The sequence below is a fragment of the Pseudorasbora parva genome, chromosome 21 (genome assembly GCF_024679245.1).
Source record: "Pseudorasbora parva isolate DD20220531a chromosome 21, ASM2467924v1, whole genome shotgun sequence".
NCBI lineage: Eukaryota > Metazoa > Chordata > Actinopteri > Cypriniformes > Gobionidae > Pseudorasbora > Pseudorasbora parva.
Genome location: NC_090192.1, coordinates 26,212,466 through 26,233,497, shown reverse-complemented (window position 1 = coordinate 26,233,497; position 21,032 = coordinate 26,212,466). Strand labels below are relative to the sequence as shown.

The following is a 21,032-nucleotide window of genomic DNA, read 5'->3' as shown; positions in this document are numbered from 1 at the left end:
TTTATCAGACAGATGACCATCTCAGAGAGGAGCCCTTTGACCCTCACTCACATTCACGAACACACATGAACCTTTTCTGTACACACGGTCACATCTACGTCGTCATAAATACAACCGAACTACACACTGTTTGTCAAGGGTAAGTTGATGTATCATCGAAAAAAACGAGGCCTCAGTCCAGCCACTTCTCTGTTAATTTTTCTCCCCGTGCGCTTTCGTCCTGACACCTTTTACTCCCCTCATCCATCCACATCCCCCTCTGTTCATTTATCTAAAAGGTCAAGCCCCCGTAATAGTTCAGAAGAAACAGAATAAACAGAAGAAATGTGAGAATGGCGTACAATTAACAGTGTCTCTAATCTTCACACACCTACTGACAACCTTCTTCCTCAGGCCTTGCTGTCTGACCCCATGGTGCGGTCAGAGACTTGAGCAACGGTAAAACGAATGACCGAACACAAATTCGCCATTCTTCACAACCTACGACCTGCCTTTCAGAGGAAACTAAACAGTGGGCGTGTATCTGGCCAGTCACTACATTCGTGAATCTTCCACAGGGTAGCAGTGTAACCAAACATTTCACCTTCAGAAAAAAATGGCATGTTTTTCCATTCTGAACTGTCGCCAAGGAAACCCAAGATTCTGATTGGACGAACAGATGCAACATTCAACTTCAGCCATTTCTTTCAAACCAATCAGAGCTTGATATTTTTAAAGCCACAGAGGACGAAAAGCAAGGAAAAATCCAGGAGGCCGAACCATATTATATTTCTGCCTGTTTTTTACATTCAGTCATTTTCCTTTGATTCTACATGTCTTTATAAACCTGCACACTTGAAACCATCATAAACACAATCATTTATCTCTGCAGAACTATTAAAGCATCATGAAAAATGCACATGGAACCGGTCTCGAGGATTTTCATTTCGGCTATAAATTGCATTTTTAATTATTCAGAGCAGTGAGGTTTCTAAACTCTCACCCCCTGCATTCTCCCTCCTTAATTAGCATAAGGCCAATCATTTCCAGTTAAATGTGCTGTGGATGTTTATGAATATTTCAGAGTGTTACATCACTTTGTGCCTTTTCCAACTTCATTTATTTTGTTTCCGCATGTTGTTCGGTGCCAACATCAATTATTATAAAGCATTCCGTGATGAAAAAAAATGGAGCATCAAATTTTATCAAAAAGGAAAAACGTAAATCATAGTACTTATTATTTAGTTTTTCGTTAAGCAGACGTCCAATTCCAAGCTTGATTTTGTCAGTAACTCATCACAAGAGCCACACAAAAACGAAGAGATGTGGGGAGAGGAGAAAGGGAGCGAAGCAAAGCTAATGACTTTCCTCTAGGCGCTCTCCGCGGCTGCTAGACGCTTTGTGGTGATGCATGGCGTGGCCTCTGCAATGTGGCAGGGCGAGATTGGTGGAGTGAGGCATTGAGCGTGCCACGCAGAGGGACGTTCATCAGTGCCATGGCAGCAGGAGAGCGGGGACTGAACAGCTCGACGGGATACCGGAGAACCGAGAGATGGCCGGCCCAGCCTCCCTCCTCCTCTTTCTACAACATGGAGGTATAGGCACAGCTCCAGGTCACACTACTCCCATCACTCCACAGCACACTGCCTGCCATCACCAATGCGCGGCAGTGTTTACTCCTCACGGAATTGTTCTGCAGAGAACCCTTCTGTAAAAATGACATCAAAAAAGGATTTGACAGCAACAGCAGCAGGTCTCAAATGAGTGGCAAACAAACAACTGCATATACTTTTTAATTAATTACCATTCGTCATAAGCTCATATAAGGTATTCATACCGGATAATAAAACTGGGCTCTGTGTGCATTTAACATCCTCATCAACAACATGCATCATATTGCGCTCACAGGTGACGTTATGAGCACAGCAGGCGATCCAGATAAAAATCTGATTGATGTTGTAATGATCAGAGGAATTTAAAGTAAAATAAAACATGAAATAGCATCAGTTGAGCGGCTATGAGTCAAAGGCAAGGCACAGTCCGTAGTGACAGATGCAAAGGTTTACACATTTAAGTTTGTTTTCATTCTCTTTATAATGCTGGACAAGAGTAATGTTGAATTAAAATGCTATCTTTTTGCGAGATATAATGTGCCATATTTTTTTCTCTGCTCTGTTTATGGTATTTGCAATTATCAAAATGCATGTAATTTATAAAAATATTAAATATCTTGGGAAGATTGAATGGCTACATTAAAGGTTTACCGTGACATTTCCGAATGCGGCCATCGATACAATACAATGATTTACTGTAGATTCAGTGGACACAAAAGTCAAGACCACTAGCATATTTACACTATTGATTAAATGAATCCATGAAGGATTACTAACCAATCATGTGACCACATTTGCATACTGATGCAAAATGGCACTGCAGAATATATTCTGCACCAAATTCTACTCTGGACGGTAATGTTTATGAATATTAAAATCCATATAATTTTGTCTTAATAAATTAAAGTTATTTAGTCATCAAAAAAATCATATTGTACACTGAAAAAAATCATTTAAAAAATAAGTTACCTGTTTGCCATAACATTGTGAGTTCATTGAATTTAAAAATTTGAGTTAATGCAATGAACATTTTTGAGAATCGACAACCTTTATTCAAATATTATTAAAAGATTTTGTAATATTGGGTAATTGTGTGTGTTTTATTTGTGATGACGCAGTGAAACATCCCAGATGATGCTATTTACATGATTGTATCTGAACATGTGGTTCAGATACAATAATATTATAAGTTTCAATTTATTAAAACAATTTCCTTCATTGTATAAACTCAAATTTCTTAATTTCAATAAACTCAAAATTTTAAGGCAACCAACTTACTTTTTTAAGTTAAACCAACATATTTTTTACAGGATATGAAAATGGAATTCTGAGATTTGCTAAAGATGAAATTTAACAGTTTTTATAAAATAAATATAATTTTTAATGAAAAACTTTTAGTGAACGTAACATAATGGCAAAGGAAAATCGAAAAAATTGAAAATGTGAGCATCCCTAATGCGCCAAAACGACATGCTTGCATATAAACAGTTCACAAAATCTGCATCATATCGCTGCCGTAATCATGTCTTCTCAGTAGTGCGCTGTTTGCACGGGACGCACGGGCCTGAGGCTGACCTCGACGTGAACCTCAGAGACGAGGTGAAACAGAAGGCACGAGGGTCCCTGGGGGGCTGAGGAGAGAGGCAGGGGAGGAATGCTGATCAGGGAGAGATGGAGAGACCGGAATTGCTGCGCTCTCCTGTACAGCACTTGATTAGAAAAAAGGAGAACTCTGAGCATCTTTAACCCCCCTGCACCGCACACCAATACGCAAACTGCACACAGAGAACAGCAAATTGACACATTTTTCCTCATTAAAGGCAAAGGCAGTGGCCTCTGTGCGGTGCCTGCGCATAGCAAACATTAGGAGGGGGAGAAAAAAAAGGAAAGGCAATAGGGAGGGGGGGTGAAAGAGTGAAAGAGAGAGATCCCTAGGTAAATGGCTCAATTGAACATCACCTCTCTAAATTGTCCTTAACAAGAACTGATTCGATTTGAATGAAAAGGATCTGTTATTCACAACATGAGACTTGAAATCATGCAGCCCCTGAACAGTTTTGCAGTATTACTTATTATTTACAAGATTCCAGGATGGACCTTTAGCCGGCCTCTGTTTAACGGCGCAATTGTGGGCTTCACACATGATGTGGGAAACCATTTAACATGCTTTAGTGCCACAACATTGTTCCTTTACTGACGAGCCGCACCGTACAAGAGGAGAATTTATAGCCTGGCAATGAGCAGGGAAAGCAAAGGGGGTCCTCCGTTGAGAGACCAGAGCTCTATAAATTTTACCCCCATATATTATGACATCCATTCAAAAGTTTAACTGCAAATACTATAATCCTGAGATGGCAGAGAGGTGGACTGGGGTGCGACAGCCAGAGGAGATATGACTCGAAAGCAGTGTCATCATCACACATGGCCGCAAAGAAAAATGAGGTCGGCGAGATGTGGAAATACTTAAACTAGTGGAGCTGAGGCATGAGAAAGCTCGGAATTCAGTGCTGTCGGTTATAGCCGATTCACAAAGAAAAATGAACTAACTAAGCACGAATATATGATAAAAATGAGTGTGTGTTTATTTCAACAAGAATTATGAGCAGGTTCCTGTCTAAAATAAATGCTAGAAAAAAGAAAAGAAAAAGAAAAAACAGAAAGGAATTTATTTTATTTTACATAAGAAGCTAAAAGGGATATACAGGTATTTGTCTCATATCTTTTTAATAAAAAAATACTTTTTTAATAATCTGCTTACTATATGTAAGAGTGTATAATTCAGACAAGTATAATTATTTAAAAATATAGCATTGCACTGCTGTTTCCATTCAATGTGATTTTGGATCGCTCTGCAAGCAAGTGTTTTGAATGTGTGGAGAAATTGAGACATTCCTAAAAGAGAAGGAAAAAAGGGGGGAGACAGGGAGTGTTGTATTTCAGGATGATTTGTAAAAGCATCAGTTCAACCAATTAGAAATTAACTTCAGTGCTGAATCATATTTGTCCACCAGCCTCCTGAGCTGACAGTACAAGTTGTAAGACTGTAAAAATATAAAGGATTTACAGGACTAAAAAAATGAGGTAAGGAAGTATAATTTCTTCTTTCTTATAAATGCATTAATGTTAACGGATGCTAAATAACAGAACTAGAATGCATCAGTTAAAATATATAACATCACATACACAGGTTTTCATCTACATGTAAAAAGATATATCAATATCAATATCAATATCTGACCAAACCAGTTACACATTTATTTCAACGAGACCCACAAAGGCCGAATGGCACAATGTATTTGTATCTCTCTCTCTCACACACACACACACACACACACACACGCTGCCTGTTTTGTTAGAATTGCTCTCCTGCTTTTTATGCATTTCTTCTACATTCGTTTCCCATTTAATATGCTGTTTTGAATAAAAATGAAATCTTATTTGTTTAACCGAACAATAAAATAAAATAAAATGTCACGTTTTCTTGTACTTGACACTAATGCTGAAACAAGGCTTTTTTAATAATTCACTGTCTCCCAATTTCAATAGCCTATCGATTTATTGGTTTTAAATTAAACGATATGAACATATAGTCTACTTCTCAGGTAAATATAAAATAACATGACATCAAATGTCTGAACATTCAGTTGGTTTTACGTTCTTTGTCTGCGTGTTTGTTAGGTTTTTCTTGAACAGATTTGATGCAAGAACGATGAAATATGCCAGCAGACACGTGTCGACTGTCTGCAGACGGCAAATCAAGATTCATGATATCGAGCATCGATCACACGAGGAATGCAGTACGGTCGTAAAGTTTGACGTGTTTGTTAACGCTCACATACATGTGTGTCACACAGGTATTTATGACCGTTTGATAAACTCCAGAAAGCTGCTATTGTGGGTCTGTTTTATTTAGGCTAACTGAGAATGAGTGTGTGAAAAATAATCAAATTTCGCATTTCAGTCTTTTTTTTTAAATTTGACATTATTAAGTGATATCGCAAAATTGTTTTTAGTTTATTAATCGTGTAAAAATATAATCAGAATTGCTTTAGTTTGGAGAAATATGTAATGACTAAAAAGCCCACCAGAGGGCACGTGTTGGGGGAAAGTGAATGTTCTCTGAAGAAAACTGAACTTTGACTGACTGTAGTTGAATTATCTACACAAAAGATAGCAAACGTATACAATAATCTAACAGAACCCGACAACGAGGAAAAAATAATTAAATGTGATCCTAATAAAAATAACAGTAGGCTAATATTATTGGTCTGTTTCCCACGTTTGTATTGTATTTATTGTGTGTGTTTAGGCGTAAAAAGTATATATATAGCACGATTTGTTTTCCACAAGTTTTAACAAATCCCTGGATGTGTTTGTTTCCCTACAACTTATAGACGCCGTTCACATTTAAACTGTTGATATTAAATTATGCATTAATATCACAATAAAAAAAAGTCAGACAGCTTTATTAATTTAAAATTATGATTTTTATTTTATTATCTTTTTTAATTATCAGGGCACTTGACAAAATACTATTTTACTTTTTTATTTTACTTGTAATTATTTCAAAATATCTATATTTTAAATAGGCTATATTTGTAAAATATAGCTTATATTAATATAGGCTATAATATTTGATATTATAATTATAATATTTAAAAGATTTCATCCGTATAATTTAGGCTATCGTAATTCTTATTATTATAACTAACCCGATATTATTCTGTTAAAAAAAAAAACTTTCGTTTCCAAATAAAAAATAAAATTAAATTAAAATTACTTTCCCCGATTTGCTGTTTTTATATGATTTTGAAAATCTCTTATTTTAGACAGAATTTCGTTTAGAATTCGTTTCTTTGGGTAGCCCCATATAAATCAGAAAAAAAAAACTATTTAATAACCAAAAAGCAAAATTCACATTTGAAATGCTTTCTAAAGAACTTTCTAATCATGTTTTCTTTATGGAGTAGCACGCGCTTGCAGGCCTGCAGTGCAGAAGGTGAAGAGCCGCGCGTGTCCCCTCAGTAAATAAATAGAAAGTTCAAAGGCTTAACTATTTAAATGATAGAACTACAAGACAAGAGCCAACAGTTACACATCTGTAATCTTAATCCAACCATATATGAGCAATATTCTTTTTATACAAAAATAAAACTTGTGCTTTATTTTAAGTAATTTATTATATATACAACCAAAATCTGGAAACAATCTTCCATCTTAAGCTACTCTATAAAATTTAGGAGAGCAGGATAAGTTAACTTCAAGTGTTTGTATTGGCTCAAAATTCTTATAGACTGCAGCCAGGATTTGCTGTTGCAAAAAAAAAGATCACTTCACAGAAAATCCTCATCTTGTGATAACATCAAGTGGGTTTTTTTTTCTGTTGTACACTGGAATCTGTCATTTCATTGCCCTGTCAGTCATCATGAAAATGATTTGGTTCAGTGGTTACCGATGGCTGTGTTTTATCACACACCCATTGCAAGTGATGTGCATTACCAGGCCAGCCTAAACCTCCCAAACATAAATATAACCGCTCACTCATGAAGATCCTTACTCAAATTCAAAACCGTGTGGGGAAAAGACTCTTTTATGATTATTACATGTTTCAACACTCAATAGAAAACATATGGTAAATTAGGCAATTAGCATAATATTTTCCATTTTTGGACAGATAAATGATACCTACAGGCTGACAAATCAGAGGGTAGAAAGACATTTCATGGAAAAACAGTTCTTCTGGTCAGTTTAAAGATGTGAAAACATTCCAAATGCTGCTGTAGAACAGAACCTCAGAGAGACAGGCACGTCAAATGGATTATGTCGGTAAATATAAAGACAAAAAAGCTCTTAATCAGCGAATGCATGCTCAGAGCATAAAAACACTCCACAAATGCCCTCGTAAAAGACAGAAATTCTAAATATTACAAATCTGCATTGAGCTAAAACTAAAAAAGACACAGAAGACATTTGAACAGCACTCTTTCCCCGTGGGTGTACAGCAAACACACCTACACACGCTTTCATTTGTTTCCCAATGAAAGCATCAGGCCACCTGGGCCTTGCATCGAAACTTCATCAATCTCTAGAAATGGAATCCAGTGGAGAGAAAAATCAAATTCTCATTTGCAAGATGGGTAAGGGGGAGAGGAAGAGAGAGAGAGAGCTGGAGGTACCTGGGAAGGCTAACCTCTAGCTGAACCCACAGCATTGAATCGTTTTGCCATTTGTCTGCGACACTGACAGGCTGCAAAGAAGATTAGACACTCAAGGTTGTGACTTCCTATTCTGCTTATTTCATACCTTGAAAATCATGAAAGACTTCCTCTCTTCACCCATGCTAACTTTTAACTAGACCTGGACATATTATATTGAGCGCAGAAGCAATATTTTCCTAACCAATGAAAGAAAATGTGTGATGAATATAGTGATGTACGCCCTGTTGACTCATCATTGCACAATGAATAGAGCGACTGACAATGATATGACATTAACAGTAGAAAATCTCTTCCGAATGATCAGTTTACTGGGCAGGAGCGTGTTTGGGTGAAACAGTGAAATTACAAATGAGTGAGAGCAAATATCAGCATTTTCAGCAGCATTGCAGCCTTCGGAGAGTGAAGTGAACTTTTGAACCCGTACAGCAGAAGCAGCGATGCACCGAGGATGCTCGGGTCTAATATGTGTCTATTTTAATGAATTAATGCTAAGGGAAACAGAGGGTGGGAAAAACGACAACGCAGGGGAAAGATGGTGTCATCTTGCAGAAGTCATTTGACGTGCCCTATGAAGCCTGCCAATGCCTCACACTTCACTTTATATAACCGCATTAGAATATTAATCATGATTGGAGAAAAATTAATGGATGATTACTAGAACGGAATGTCGGAGAGAAAAAAAATGGTTTGAAGTGTTTGATAATCCTGTCCAGGCTTGGGAAACTTTATTTGAACTGTGTTGTGGCTATGGCAACTGAGGTCAATAATGTAGACTCAGTTGCCCTAGACAGGGTTCAGACAGGTCATGAAGTGACCAGAACAACACCCAGGGGTCAAAAGTTTACTGTAGGGAGGAAGAAACACTCAAAGCCTGAGCACTCACCGCAAAATGTAGGTAAGAGGCTACGTGGATGAGGACCAGCTGACAATGACGACTATAACACTGAGGTCATGTAAGGTGCTTCTGATCACATGACTCCACCTTTGCATAGCCACATGCCACCGCATTAGGATAAATATGACAAGAGCCCTGCTGAAATTCCTGACAGTAACCACGACGATGACGAAGATGATTTGCATGGTCACTTTAGTTTGCGAGGGGTCACGTAATTGCCCGGCTAAAATGTATTTTTCATTGATGCAAGCTCTTTTTGGACTCTCCAGAGATTCATTACAACAATCAATTTCCTAACCAACACAACCATTAATTAAGAGGCTCTAAGATCTTGAAAAAAATCAAATTTGCATCTTGATGATCTAATTTGCGATAAAGAAACAACTTAACTCTGAATCCTTTCCCTCTCTCTGATTGGCTTCTCCGGCTTTGCCGGTAGAGCCGTGGTGGGGTAAGATAACAGGAACGAGAGGGGCTTTTGTTTCTGGACATAAATCAAGTCAGTCCACACAAAGAGCCCAGAGCATGTGCAGCCTTTGATAGGACATGCATTGATATTAGCCTCTTAAACACACAAACTCCTGTCAGGCTGACAAACCATACACCTTTTTCTGCCGCATTTGTTATTACTGAGCTGACGTCTTGTATGCAATATAAAATTGCATCCTTTTAGTGACAATCCCAGGCAAATACCTATGACTCAGGCCATTCAAAGTGATGCGAATGTTTTTATTCTACTACTTTTTGCATTTCCTAAACTTGACCTGGCAAAACATCCACCCCACTGTGAGGCTCCTCCTGCCCTGGGCTTCCCATCCTCGGCTGCAGGGCTGCTGTCATCCAGACGAGGCTGCAGGCACGGTGGGGTCAACCGTGCGGTCTGCGGGTGAAACTCAGTTCACATTACCATACAGACAGGGACCCTGACAATAGAGCGCCCATCTGTTCCTGTCAGCTATAACAAATCTACTGTCAAACCTCCCTCTGGAGACAGGGAGGCAGAGCAGGCTAAATGAAATAAAACTGACTCCTCCCACCGACGAGTCAACCGCTGCCTCGTCTTCCAGTCAGGTTAGAGCACAAGCAGACACAGTCAATTTCCCTTCCTCACACAGGCCAGCATGTGACATCACGGAGCGAGTAACGGTGCAGGAATTGAATGCCTGAACTATATTTACCCTCCCGCTACAATAGGGTAAATTTGAAAATATCAGCATGCAAGGGCACCAGCTCATTCGTATCACATATGCATTTTGTTTTTCATTCACTCGAGCTAAGCAACAAAAAAAAATCAGAAGGGCTCACAGCATGGAGCGTCTTTATTGAATCAAAGGCAAATGAGAAAGCTAAATCTGAATTGCTGGAAAAGGTGCACATTTGAACCTTAATCTTCATGATTATATTCCTCTCTCTAATTTCACATACCCTGAAATGCTCTCGCGCGCAAATTCCAAATGTCCTATCGAAGGGTTTGATGTGAGATTCCCAACTGGTGAACTAAATATGAACCCTGAACTGCACTTGCCCTTGCTGGTCATTATCTTTATTGAAAGAGCGACATGATGCGAATCTTCTTCGAGTTACTCCTCTATGACTTATATGCCTTTTCCGGCAAAGAAGCGAATCAAAGGAGCACATCCAGGTTTGACCCCTTTTGTCGCTAAATTACAAACAACATATAAAATAAATGGGACAATGGAGTATTCATTTTTGCCAAGGTGGTGAGAAGTTTCGTGTCAGTGAACAAGAAGACGTATTCGAGATAAAAACAATAATTTATGGTTTTCACAATTGGCAATTGTGTAGCCTGACATTTTTGTTCAGTATGGAAAGCAGCTAAAAGAGGAAAATATTTCTGTCAAGTAAAAAACAGAGAGAGAGAGAGAGAGAGAGAGAGAGAGAGAGAGAGAGAGAGAGAGAGAGAGAGAGGGAGAGAGAGAGAGAGAGAGAGAGAGAGAGAGAGAGAGAGAGAGAAAGAGAGAGAGAGAGAGAGAGAGAGAGAGAGAGAGAGAGAGAGAGAGAGAGAGAGAGAAAATCTGGATTGTCTTTGACTTTTAGCAGATTGCAGTATGGCATCTCAGAGACGGTCACTAGAGATCAATTATATTGAACTGAATGTCCCTGAATGTGTAGCTTTTACAGCAAAGCTGCAGGCTTTTGATGCCTCTGAGAAAATTGTCAGTTGTATGATGAGTGATAAAGAAGAGAAAATGGATTAAACGCCCCTCAGGTACAGTGTTGAGTTTCAAGACCAGCTGGTTACAGAGGAACCAGGGATGATCAGTCACAGATCTGGCCTGAAGCAACAGCAAACTGCCCATATTGGCCAACAAAAAAACTCAGCAAACAAAATCTGCAGCCATTTTCAATCTGCAGTACATCCCGTTTTTAAACTCCCTTTAAATGTTGAATTTCATCCCAGTTCATGATATATTTTTTTTCTAGCAGGCTATACACAAGAGTAAATTTACTTTGTGTCAGAAGCACAAGAAAGCTAACATTTTAGACACCATTGTTAAACACAGGCAAACATGCCACAGTTTAACCCCAAGAACCCAGCATGCCTCAGCACACTTGCCCAAACATCCCGTCTCGCCTGCCACTAGAGGGAGCTCTTCATCCCTTTTCTATGGAGGCAGAAGACCACCCTCCTTTTCCCCCTCCACACACTCCTCAATGCCAGCAGCAGAGTTGTGGGAATCCACTAGAGGGTGATCTGTTACCAAACACCTCCACTGGGGTATTTCATCATTACCAGTGAAACCCCCACAACAAGAACTGTGCTAAAGATGCTTTAGACAAGTTTCCTACCTTGACTTATCACAGCATACATGCATTAGACAAGTTCGAGTAAACACACTCGTATGCACACACAGAACTCACGCTCAGGGGAACCTTCCTCCCGGTAGTCATCTGACATATCATCTGAGGGGGCAGAGCGTCCCAGACTGGAGCTGCGGTTGTCATCTGAATTATCCTCAAAATAGGATTCACCTAGGCGAAAAAATAAAAGCAAAAAAGCAAGAGCGTCACATAAGTAGAAACTTTGTTGAGTGAATTTGATAGATACACACTAAATGAAAATGCTGTGGGAGGAAAATCTAATCATTTTTGTCAAACCGACTTGTTTTCTAAAGAGCCATTGTTCCGGGAAACACCGAGCGGAAATATCAGTGAGCAATTAATTAGAATCATGAAACAGCTGTTCACTCACCTCTTCGGGGAAATTCTTGTGGGTGTCTGAAAGGAGAAGATTTAGAAATGCTTTTAGAGAAGAGCGTTTTATAAAGGATAAAATAACCTTCTAACAAATGGGCTTTGCAATGCTCAAAATCTTTATTAAAATATATTACTGTATAATGCTTATAATCAAGTGCATGTAATGTTTGCATTGTTCCACTATCTTTCTTGGTCTAGATAAACATTTCAGCTCTACAATGAAAGCCGTACTACACATTCAAAAAGAACTGAAGAGGCGTTTGATTGATGGCAGGTTGAGTATCTGTATAAACACATGCATCTGTACAAAAACTGTGCATTGCAGCGTTTGCAAACCCTAGCAAAGTATTCAGTGCTAAAGAAAAAAAAAACACCTAAGTATGCTTGTTCTCCTTGCAAACACCTTGTTTTAGCACAGCAAACCACAAAACCACTACACCGCTGTAATTGTACTCCTTGCTTCTAAAAAGACAACAATAGAAAAACTGAGCAATTTGCTTCCTGTCTGTTTAACTGTTATGTTTCATTTGCAGCTCAACTGGGAGGGCAGATTCTCAAGCGGAAAATAATTTGCATTTATAAATGTACTTTTTGTGGTCTTCATTGTGCAATACAAACAAGGAGGTGAAAGCATGCGTCAGCTTTAATACGTCTTGCACATGAATAAAACATACTGTGACATCCCTCACCTCTTCTGGATGACATTAAAATTCCGTAGAAGAATTTCCCTGGACTCTCGGGCAGCATTACTGAGATTCTCATCCTGGAGTATTTCAAAAACAAACAGCTCACAGTCTGAAAAAAAGAGAGAAAACACCCTCAGTAAATGACTTAGGCTATGTCTGTTTACAAGAAAACAACTTTTATCTTGAATTTCAACATGTGGCAAGAAAAAAAATGTGACCTTTATCTCACGTGATATTGCTATTCAATAGAGCATACAAGTTTTGGAAGATGCAAATAATCATAAAAGGATTGTTCTATTCATGCAAATGTCATAGACGACCAGAATGTGTAAATGACAATAGTCATCCTGTCTGTGTGTCAGAACTATGATAACAATCTCATGATGGAATCATTCATGAAGTACCATTTTGTACAAGATGTTTTCTTCTAAAAACAGCAAAGCACAATAATTACAAGAGAAAATAAGACTAATGATATAGGCTGTTTAGTCAAGGATTAATAACACAAACCCTTCTATACTTCTATAATTATGACATGTTTGGAAAACTAACATTAACTTTAAGTCACTTTAAGTCCTATGATTTTTTGGTGTGAATTCATTTTTTTAAGTATTCAGTATGCTACATAAGAAGCATTTCTTTTAAGTCAAAAGTTGAAGACTATCAAATGCTATAATGTACCTTAATAAAAACATTCAACAAACTCCACAATGAAAGGTTGACTACATATATTTGCACATATTAAAGAAGCACAAAAATCTGATTCATATTCAATGAACAGTGAAACAATGAAGAATACCTCTTAATAGTTGTCTGATGTCATCAGCCACCGTCCCCATACTCTCTGAGTAAGACTCCAAACAGAAATTCAAGCTAATAAAATAGTATGCTAATGTCAACGATTGAAGGTCAATAAAATGATGAGTGAATTTGTTGGTCACTTGTCATCCCACATGATGAGTTCGCAGAGTAAAATAATACAAAAAGAGTCGAAAGAGATCCACACACACGAACCGGTTCGCGAAGGGAAGAAGAAGAGGAAGTGGAAAGCACATTGTTGTGAAATGAAACACTGCCTAAAGACATGTAGGCGAATTAGCTACTTTGTGAAGTCTCAAATTAAAGTCAAATTATTTAAAAAATATTACAAGTGAATTTGCCTTTGACACCCTATATTATTTTTTAGACCATCCACTCAGTTAAAATACAATTGAGTTCTACACTGTTTTAAATGTGTCATGTTTACATTACGTTTATTGTTTTAGTGCTATATGACATCAACGGGCAGTTAGCAATCAAAACCATATCTTTTTTAATCGCATTGTTTGCCCCAACCAAAGTACTGGCCCCCATCAGCGCTCTGGTGTCTTAAGTACATGTTTTCTGTCTTAAGTGGCCATGTTTTCTGCACATCGAAAGACTCGAAATGTTTATTTGTTTTAAATTATGTTTTCCATATCGTTGTAGGTCGAGTCAGGTGCATAATTATTATGTTATGTTTACGACCACAGCCTGTTTATAAAAAGGGCGAGACCATCGTAACACAACTGCCTCAAAGAGACCGGAAGTGTTTATTTTATATGCGTGTGATTGAAGTCGTTTTAGAAATCTGTTACTCTGAATTGCATAAATTAGTGTTAAAGCTTGTATTGGTGTTGTCACGAATCTACCTCGCTACCAAGGTGTTGTGACACTGATAGAAAAACATATAGGCCTCGCCTACATTTTAAATTTACCATTAGCTAATTATTTGTGATAATCAGATGTTACATTTATTAATTTTTGTTGTAGGCTAATTATTGGCCTACTTTTTATAGTTAGAAATAGGCCTAATTTAAATAATGGCTGACCTACTAGCCACCCACCATCACCTCCTGCCCTTTTTATTGTGTAGTTAAAAAAAAAAAAAAAAAGTTTTTACAGAGACAAAACAGGGCATGTGGTGAACAGAACTCACACCTGTAGCTCTTTTTTTATTGGTTGATGAAAAACAATTAGTTGTGCTTGATGTATGATGTATTTTTAGTGGTGTTTTGGTTGTAACATAAAAGTGTATTTGGATGCATTTTTAGTTGCACTGACTTTTTGAGGCGGCACTATAACTTGTTTTGTTTGTTCCCAATGATTTCAGCGGTTTGCATTAGCTAGTTATGTAATAATCAAAAATGTATTACATGTATCTAATTTAATCATTGCACATGATATGGTTAATTTTTTTCAGTGCATATTGACAAAAAAATTATAATTTTTTATTCAAGGGCAATTTTTAGCTCTTTTTTATTCAAAAATGTAATGTATATATATATATATATATATATATATAACATACGTTTTGTGCAGAGAAGACAGGACATGTAGTGAACATGAGTCACCCCTGTAGCTCTTTTTTTATTGGTTAATTGTTTTGTAACACTTCCTGGTCAGCATTTCCTCAGTGGAATGACTCTTTTCAAGCAGTGTAGTCTCTCTGATTCATTTGAATCCTATCACAAAAGCTTTTGCTTACCTTTCAGAATTGTTTGCAAAATTCTGAATCAGCAGTTTGATGCTGAGCTAGCACTTAATGGATGTGGAAGACTAAGGACTACATCACATTGGGGTGGGCAGCACAATCTCAGTGTTCTGTTTTCAAAGTTATTACATTAATAACAGAATTTAATCAGAGCAAGGCCAATTTATTTTGATTATGCTTAGGGTACTATATATTTATATTGATAGACTAACATAATATGTGCAAGAAGAAATGTTAAACAAAGTAAAGAAGGTGAAAAAAATTCAATGTTAACAAATTAAGCTAGAGGGGCCTTTTTTTCACCAGATGTGGAATAAAAGCAACCCCACCCCTCCAACCTGGGGTAAAAGGCCTCTGCACGGTGAAGTGAAACGAAAAAAACAAAAACAAAACAAAAAACAACAACCTCATATTCATTTTGTTGAATTGTTTCATTTATGATTTGCACAGTTACACAGGGCTTTGGGGCTCAAATTGCAGGAAAGACAATGACACTCCAGACAATTTTACTTGTATCAGTATATTTTATCACTTTGGTGTTTCATAACCTTTTTAATGTTTTAAAAGAACTTGTGTATTGTATTGCCTTGCATTGAATATCCTGGAGCTCTAATATAAACAAGTTTTTACAAATTAATCTCTATTGTGATTGAAGAAGTTAGTGTGAGTCATTTTGCATCTGTTCCTTCCCAATGATGAAAAACTATAAGTTATGAACTTGATGTATTTTAGTGGTGTATTCGTTTGCATTCTTGTTGTTTGGTCTCAATATATGTGATCATTTCAGATATTTTCATTAGCTATGAAATAATCAAGATAAAACATGTTATATCTAATTTAATCAAAATCACATTATGCACATTATGACTTTTTTAAGTGCATATTGTCAAACAGGTGTTTATGAAATTGAAAGTGTATTTTTAGATGAGCTTTTTACCCCAGGATCCTTTATACATTTATGCATTTAGCAGAAATGTATATTTACGCTTTATACATTATACATAAGCCTTACCTTGCAGGAAAATGTAAAAGCCTATTAGATTTTCGGAAGAATATGTAAATGATTCACAATGTGTTGTGGATTGTTTCCAGAGCGTTGCTGTGTGGTTGCTGTGGTATTGCTTGGTGGTCGCCTATACTGACCAGTTTAAAAAATCCCACTCATGTGATTTTCTAGTCCCCCGTTGGCTTGAAAGTTCATCCTTCAGTATAAGTCTGTGAGATTTTCCTACACATTTTATCATCCCCCAGATGAAACTATTAAGTCCAGCTTACCCAAGTTATGGAATGCACTTCCAATAGCCAGTTTCAATAAGTTGCTAAAAATACATATTGTAAAAATCACTTGTAGATTGTGATGATTAGTATTCTATTGTGTTGATTTGCAATTAATAATATTTTATGATTTATTGTATTATTTTTGTGCTTCTGCATTTTATTTGTTTTATTTGCTATTGTTTGTAACGCTTTGGGTTTTAGAAAAGCGCATTACAAATAAAATGCTACACAACTTATGGCTAGTCATGTGCCTAATATTTGTTTAACCGTTTCATACATGGCATCCACTACAGTGGACAGATAATTTGAAGCCATTTTGAACCCTTTAGGTTTTAGTTCCATGCCCCAACCACCAAGTGGCGAACCCCCAACGCGCTGCCTATGATTCCATTTAATTATTGTCTTTGTATCTCTTTGTTGGTTTGAGATATTGCATCATAAATTTAAAATAGCAGAGGGAAAAGGATATGCACCAAGTACTTCAGGAATAAGTGTTAAATCATTTTATTTTCAGAAAACCAGACAGGAACAAAAAAAAAATATTTTAGAGCTAAATAAAATGTAATTTTCATTAACATTTTCTTGTGTAACAGAAAAATAGTTGTCTACTCAAGTGGACATCATGCACCAAAGGGTATATTGGGCCTATATTTAGATTCCACCTTATTTTGCATGTTTGAGTAAACAAAATATAATCTAACCTTGAATAGAGTCATTAAACAGCAATATTAAATAGTCTTCATATGTATTTCAATGTTTACAGTCTATATTTATTTATTAGGTCATATAAAAGTTTAGGCATATACTTATTTTATATTTCATAATTATTTTATTAATAGTATTAATTGGTGGAAGAAGGTGAGTCAAATTAGACTAATCATGATACTGGTTTTAATTGGTTTCAAATAAAATGAGTTCCCATTTAGTCAGTCACATTCGACATTATGTCAGGGAATGACGTTTCAAAACCTCGAATGATATGTTTTTCCTCTCTATTGTTGTTGTTATATATATTTTTTTATTGCAATATATACATTACGAGACAGGGAACAACCAACAATAAAAGACATATCCATTGGGACAAACAGAGTTTGACTTTATGAAGCAATAAAAAAAGGCACAAAAAGCAAGAATCGAGACATAAAGGTAGTCAAAATAAACTATTAAAAAATACTGAAATAATAAATATTTTGACAAAGAGAAATGTATAATATTTCAAACTTTCTATTATGTTTGTTGTTATCATTTAATATTCTTATGTGTATTTATACCATTTGCTTTTAGTAAATAAAAAAATAAAATAACAGATCAAACAATGAGTTCTATTGAATCGCTTTTTATACCGTTGATGCATGGTGTCCACTGGAGTGAAAAGATAACGTTTAAAAAAAAATGTTTTTTGCCATTAAAAAAGGGTTAAATCAACACAGTTGTTTAAAAAGCACAATTTGTATATCTACAGAAAAGAAAATGTATTCAAGCTAAATTTCAGTGCTTCAGTATTTCATGATATTTGCCGGTTTGTTGGGTGTAAGGCGTTGTGCACAGGTACAGGGTGGAGGCAGATCATGAAAGAAACACATCTGAATGGAGAAGGGGGAGCAGAATTCCAAGGAGAGGACATGACCGAATGACCCCTTCGTCACTGTCCCTGCAGCTATATGGCCCCTTGTGAAGGTAGATATAGGAATGAGCGTGGCCCTCCACTCCAGCATGAGCACTGCCTCCTGCCTGCTGGGCACAGTCATATGAAAGGATCTTGCCTTTGTAATCCGCCCGGGATTACACCTCCCAACAATGCCCAGCTGAAAGAGCGACAAAGACCCAGTATCAAACACAGGCCTGGGCTGATGAGAGGAACCTGCTATGATCTCCTACCACCAACACTGACATCAGCGCCTCTCATCTCCCCAAGAGAGCTCTTTTAGCATTCGCCTACTCCTTTCTTCTGTCCCCTTATCTGGGAACACAGGCTTTTTTATCTCTGCATTCCTTTTCATTTGCGTTTCACTTGGGGGAGGGGCAGAACTCTGTCATCTGAGAGCCCCCAACCGCCCCGACCTGACAGAAATCACACTCCAACATGGTCACACACCCCTCCAGAGACCAGGGGTCAATATGAAGGCACTGGAACAGTTTCAGAATTTGTCGTCTTTTCCATCATGAGATTCAATTACTATCAACCGGTTTATAATGCATTTTCTCGTTAAATGGTATAAAACATTTTTACCCATTGAAAGCCTTGGGCTTGTCTCTGTCGTTGGTTTGACCCTTTGAACTCCGTTCAGCTCCTTGCTGCTAATTAACCTCCCCACACATGCACAAGACACTTCAGGCACTTGCAGGCACTTAGAAGATGTTTGTGTGGGAGTTTAAGGACCTGTATGGAGAATAAAAGTATGATAGTTTGTCAGAAGAATTTCCCAGGTATCAGTTTATGTCAACACCCACATATCAATCATGGTAAAATTAGAGGAACGTTTTTCACTACAGCTCTTTAGTAGAATAAATGCAGTTCTCTGTTTTCTCATACACAAACGGCTAACATGTTTAGGACCATTTTAAAAGTTTACTTTTGAAATTAATAGTTTAGATTTTTTTGATAATGTTTCAGAAACAGAAAAAAATGGCCTAATTCATTAAAGAAAATCCTCATTTCATTCTAAACCTGTATGTATTTTTTTTCTTCAGTAAAACATACAAAAAAAATTGTACACAGCGAGCATCAGTGGGGTCCAAAGATGTTTTGGACCCCATTGACTTTTATTGTATGGATAAAAGCTGTTAAAATATTTTACAAAATATTTTATTTTAATAAAAACATATAGGTTTGAGACAGCATGAAAAAATTTTGCTTAACTGGTGGCCAATTTGTATAAATTTGTACGATATGTCTACGCCCTACTAACGGATAGGTTTACGATGGACACCATACTGACTTTTTTCTAAAATCTTTATCTTTTTCATACAAATCATGTTGTACTAATTCATACAAAATCATAGATTTTGTATGAATTAGTACAAAACGAATTGTTTGAATTTACAAACCCGATTCCGAAAAAGTTGGAACACTGTACAAATTGTGAATAAAAAGGGAATGCAATAATTTACAAATCTCATAAATGCATATTTTATTCACAATAGAATATAGACATCAATGTTGAAAGTGAGACATTTAAAAAAAATGCCATACTAAATATTGGCTCATTTTGAATTTCATGAGAGCTGCACATTGCAAAAAAAGTTGGGACAGATAGAAATAAAGTTACATTATATGTACATATAAGTAACAGCTGGAGGACCAATTTGCAACTAATTAGTTCAATTGGAAACATTAGTTATAAAAAGAGCCTCTCAGAGTGGCAGTGTCTCTCAGAACTCAAGATGGGCAGAGGATCACCAATTCCCCAATTAAAAATAGTGGAGCAATATCAGAAAGGAGTTTCTCAGAGAAAAAATGCAAAGAGTTTGAAGTTATTATAATCTACAGTGCAAAATATCATCCAAAGATTCGGAGAATCTGGAACAGTCTCTGTGCATAAGGGTCAAGGCCGGAAAACCATACTGGATGCCCGTGATCTTCGGGCCCTTAGACGGCACTGCATCACATACAGGAATGCTACTGTAATGGATATCACAACATGGACTCAGGAATACTTCATAAAGCATTGTTGGTGAACACAATCCATGCCGTGCCATTCGCCGTTGGCGGCTAAAACTCTATAGGTCAAAAAAGAAGCCATATCTAAACATGATCCAGAAGCGCAGGTGTTTTCTCTGGTCCAAGGCCTTTTTAAAATGGACTGTGGCAAAGTGAAAAACTGTTCTGTGGTCAGACGAATAAAAATTTGAAGTTCTTTTTTGAAAACGGGGACACCATGTCATCCGGACTAAAGAGAACAAGGACAACCCAAGTTGTTATCAGCGCTCAGTTCAGAAGCCTGCATCTCTGATGGTATAGGGTTGCATGAGTGCAAGTGACATGGGCAGATTACATTTTTGGAAATGCACCATCAATGCTGAAAGGTATATCCAAGTTCCCGAACAACATATGCTCCCATCCAGACGTCGTCTCTTTCAGGGAAGACCTTGCATTTTTCAACACGACAATGCCAGACCACATACTGCATCAATTACAACATCATGGGTGCATAGAAGGATCCAGGTACTTAAATAGCCAGCCTACAGTCCAGATCTTTCGCCCATAGAAAACATTTGGTGCATCATAAAGAGGAGTATGCGACAAAGAAGACCTAAGACAGTTGAGCAACAAGAAGCCTGTAGACAAGATTGGGACAACATTCCTATTCTTAAACTTGAGCAACTTGTCTCAACAGTCCCCAGACGTTTGCAGACTGTTATAAAAAGAAGAGGGGATGTCACACAGTGGTAAGCATTGCCTTGTCCCAATTTTTTGAAATTTGTTGATGCCATGAAATTTTAAATCAACATATTTTCCCTTAAACTGATACATTTTCTCAATTTAAACATTTTATGTCATCTATGTTGTATTCTGAATAAATTATTTAAATTTGAAACTTCCACATCATTGCATTCAGTTTTTACACAATTTAGTCCCAACTTTTTTGGAATCGTGTTTGAATCACAACATTCTTTAATAATAGAAAAGAA

General features: G+C 37.1%; 1 protein-coding gene across 2 annotated transcripts in view; it reads right to left on the bottom strand.

Annotated features, from left to right (window-relative positions):
- Nucleotides 1-13,662, bottom strand: part of skap1 (src kinase associated phosphoprotein 1) — a 39,791-nt gene extending 26,129 nt beyond the window's left edge. For both annotated transcript variants that reach the window (XM_067429817.1, XM_067429818.1), the window contains exons 1-4: nt 13,410-13,662; nt 12,614-12,719; nt 11,920-11,945; nt 11,589-11,699 (exon numbers count right to left, since the gene is read on the bottom strand). In XM_067429817.1, the coding sequence (XP_067285918.1) occupies nt 11,589-11,699; nt 11,920-11,945; nt 12,614-12,719; nt 13,410-13,449 (283 nt within the window). In that variant the 5' untranslated portion in view covers nt 13,450-13,662. The remainder of the gene's footprint in view (nt 1-11,588; nt 11,700-11,919; nt 11,946-12,613; nt 12,720-13,409) is intronic.
- Between the last annotated feature and the right edge of the window lie 7,370 nt (nt 13,663-21,032).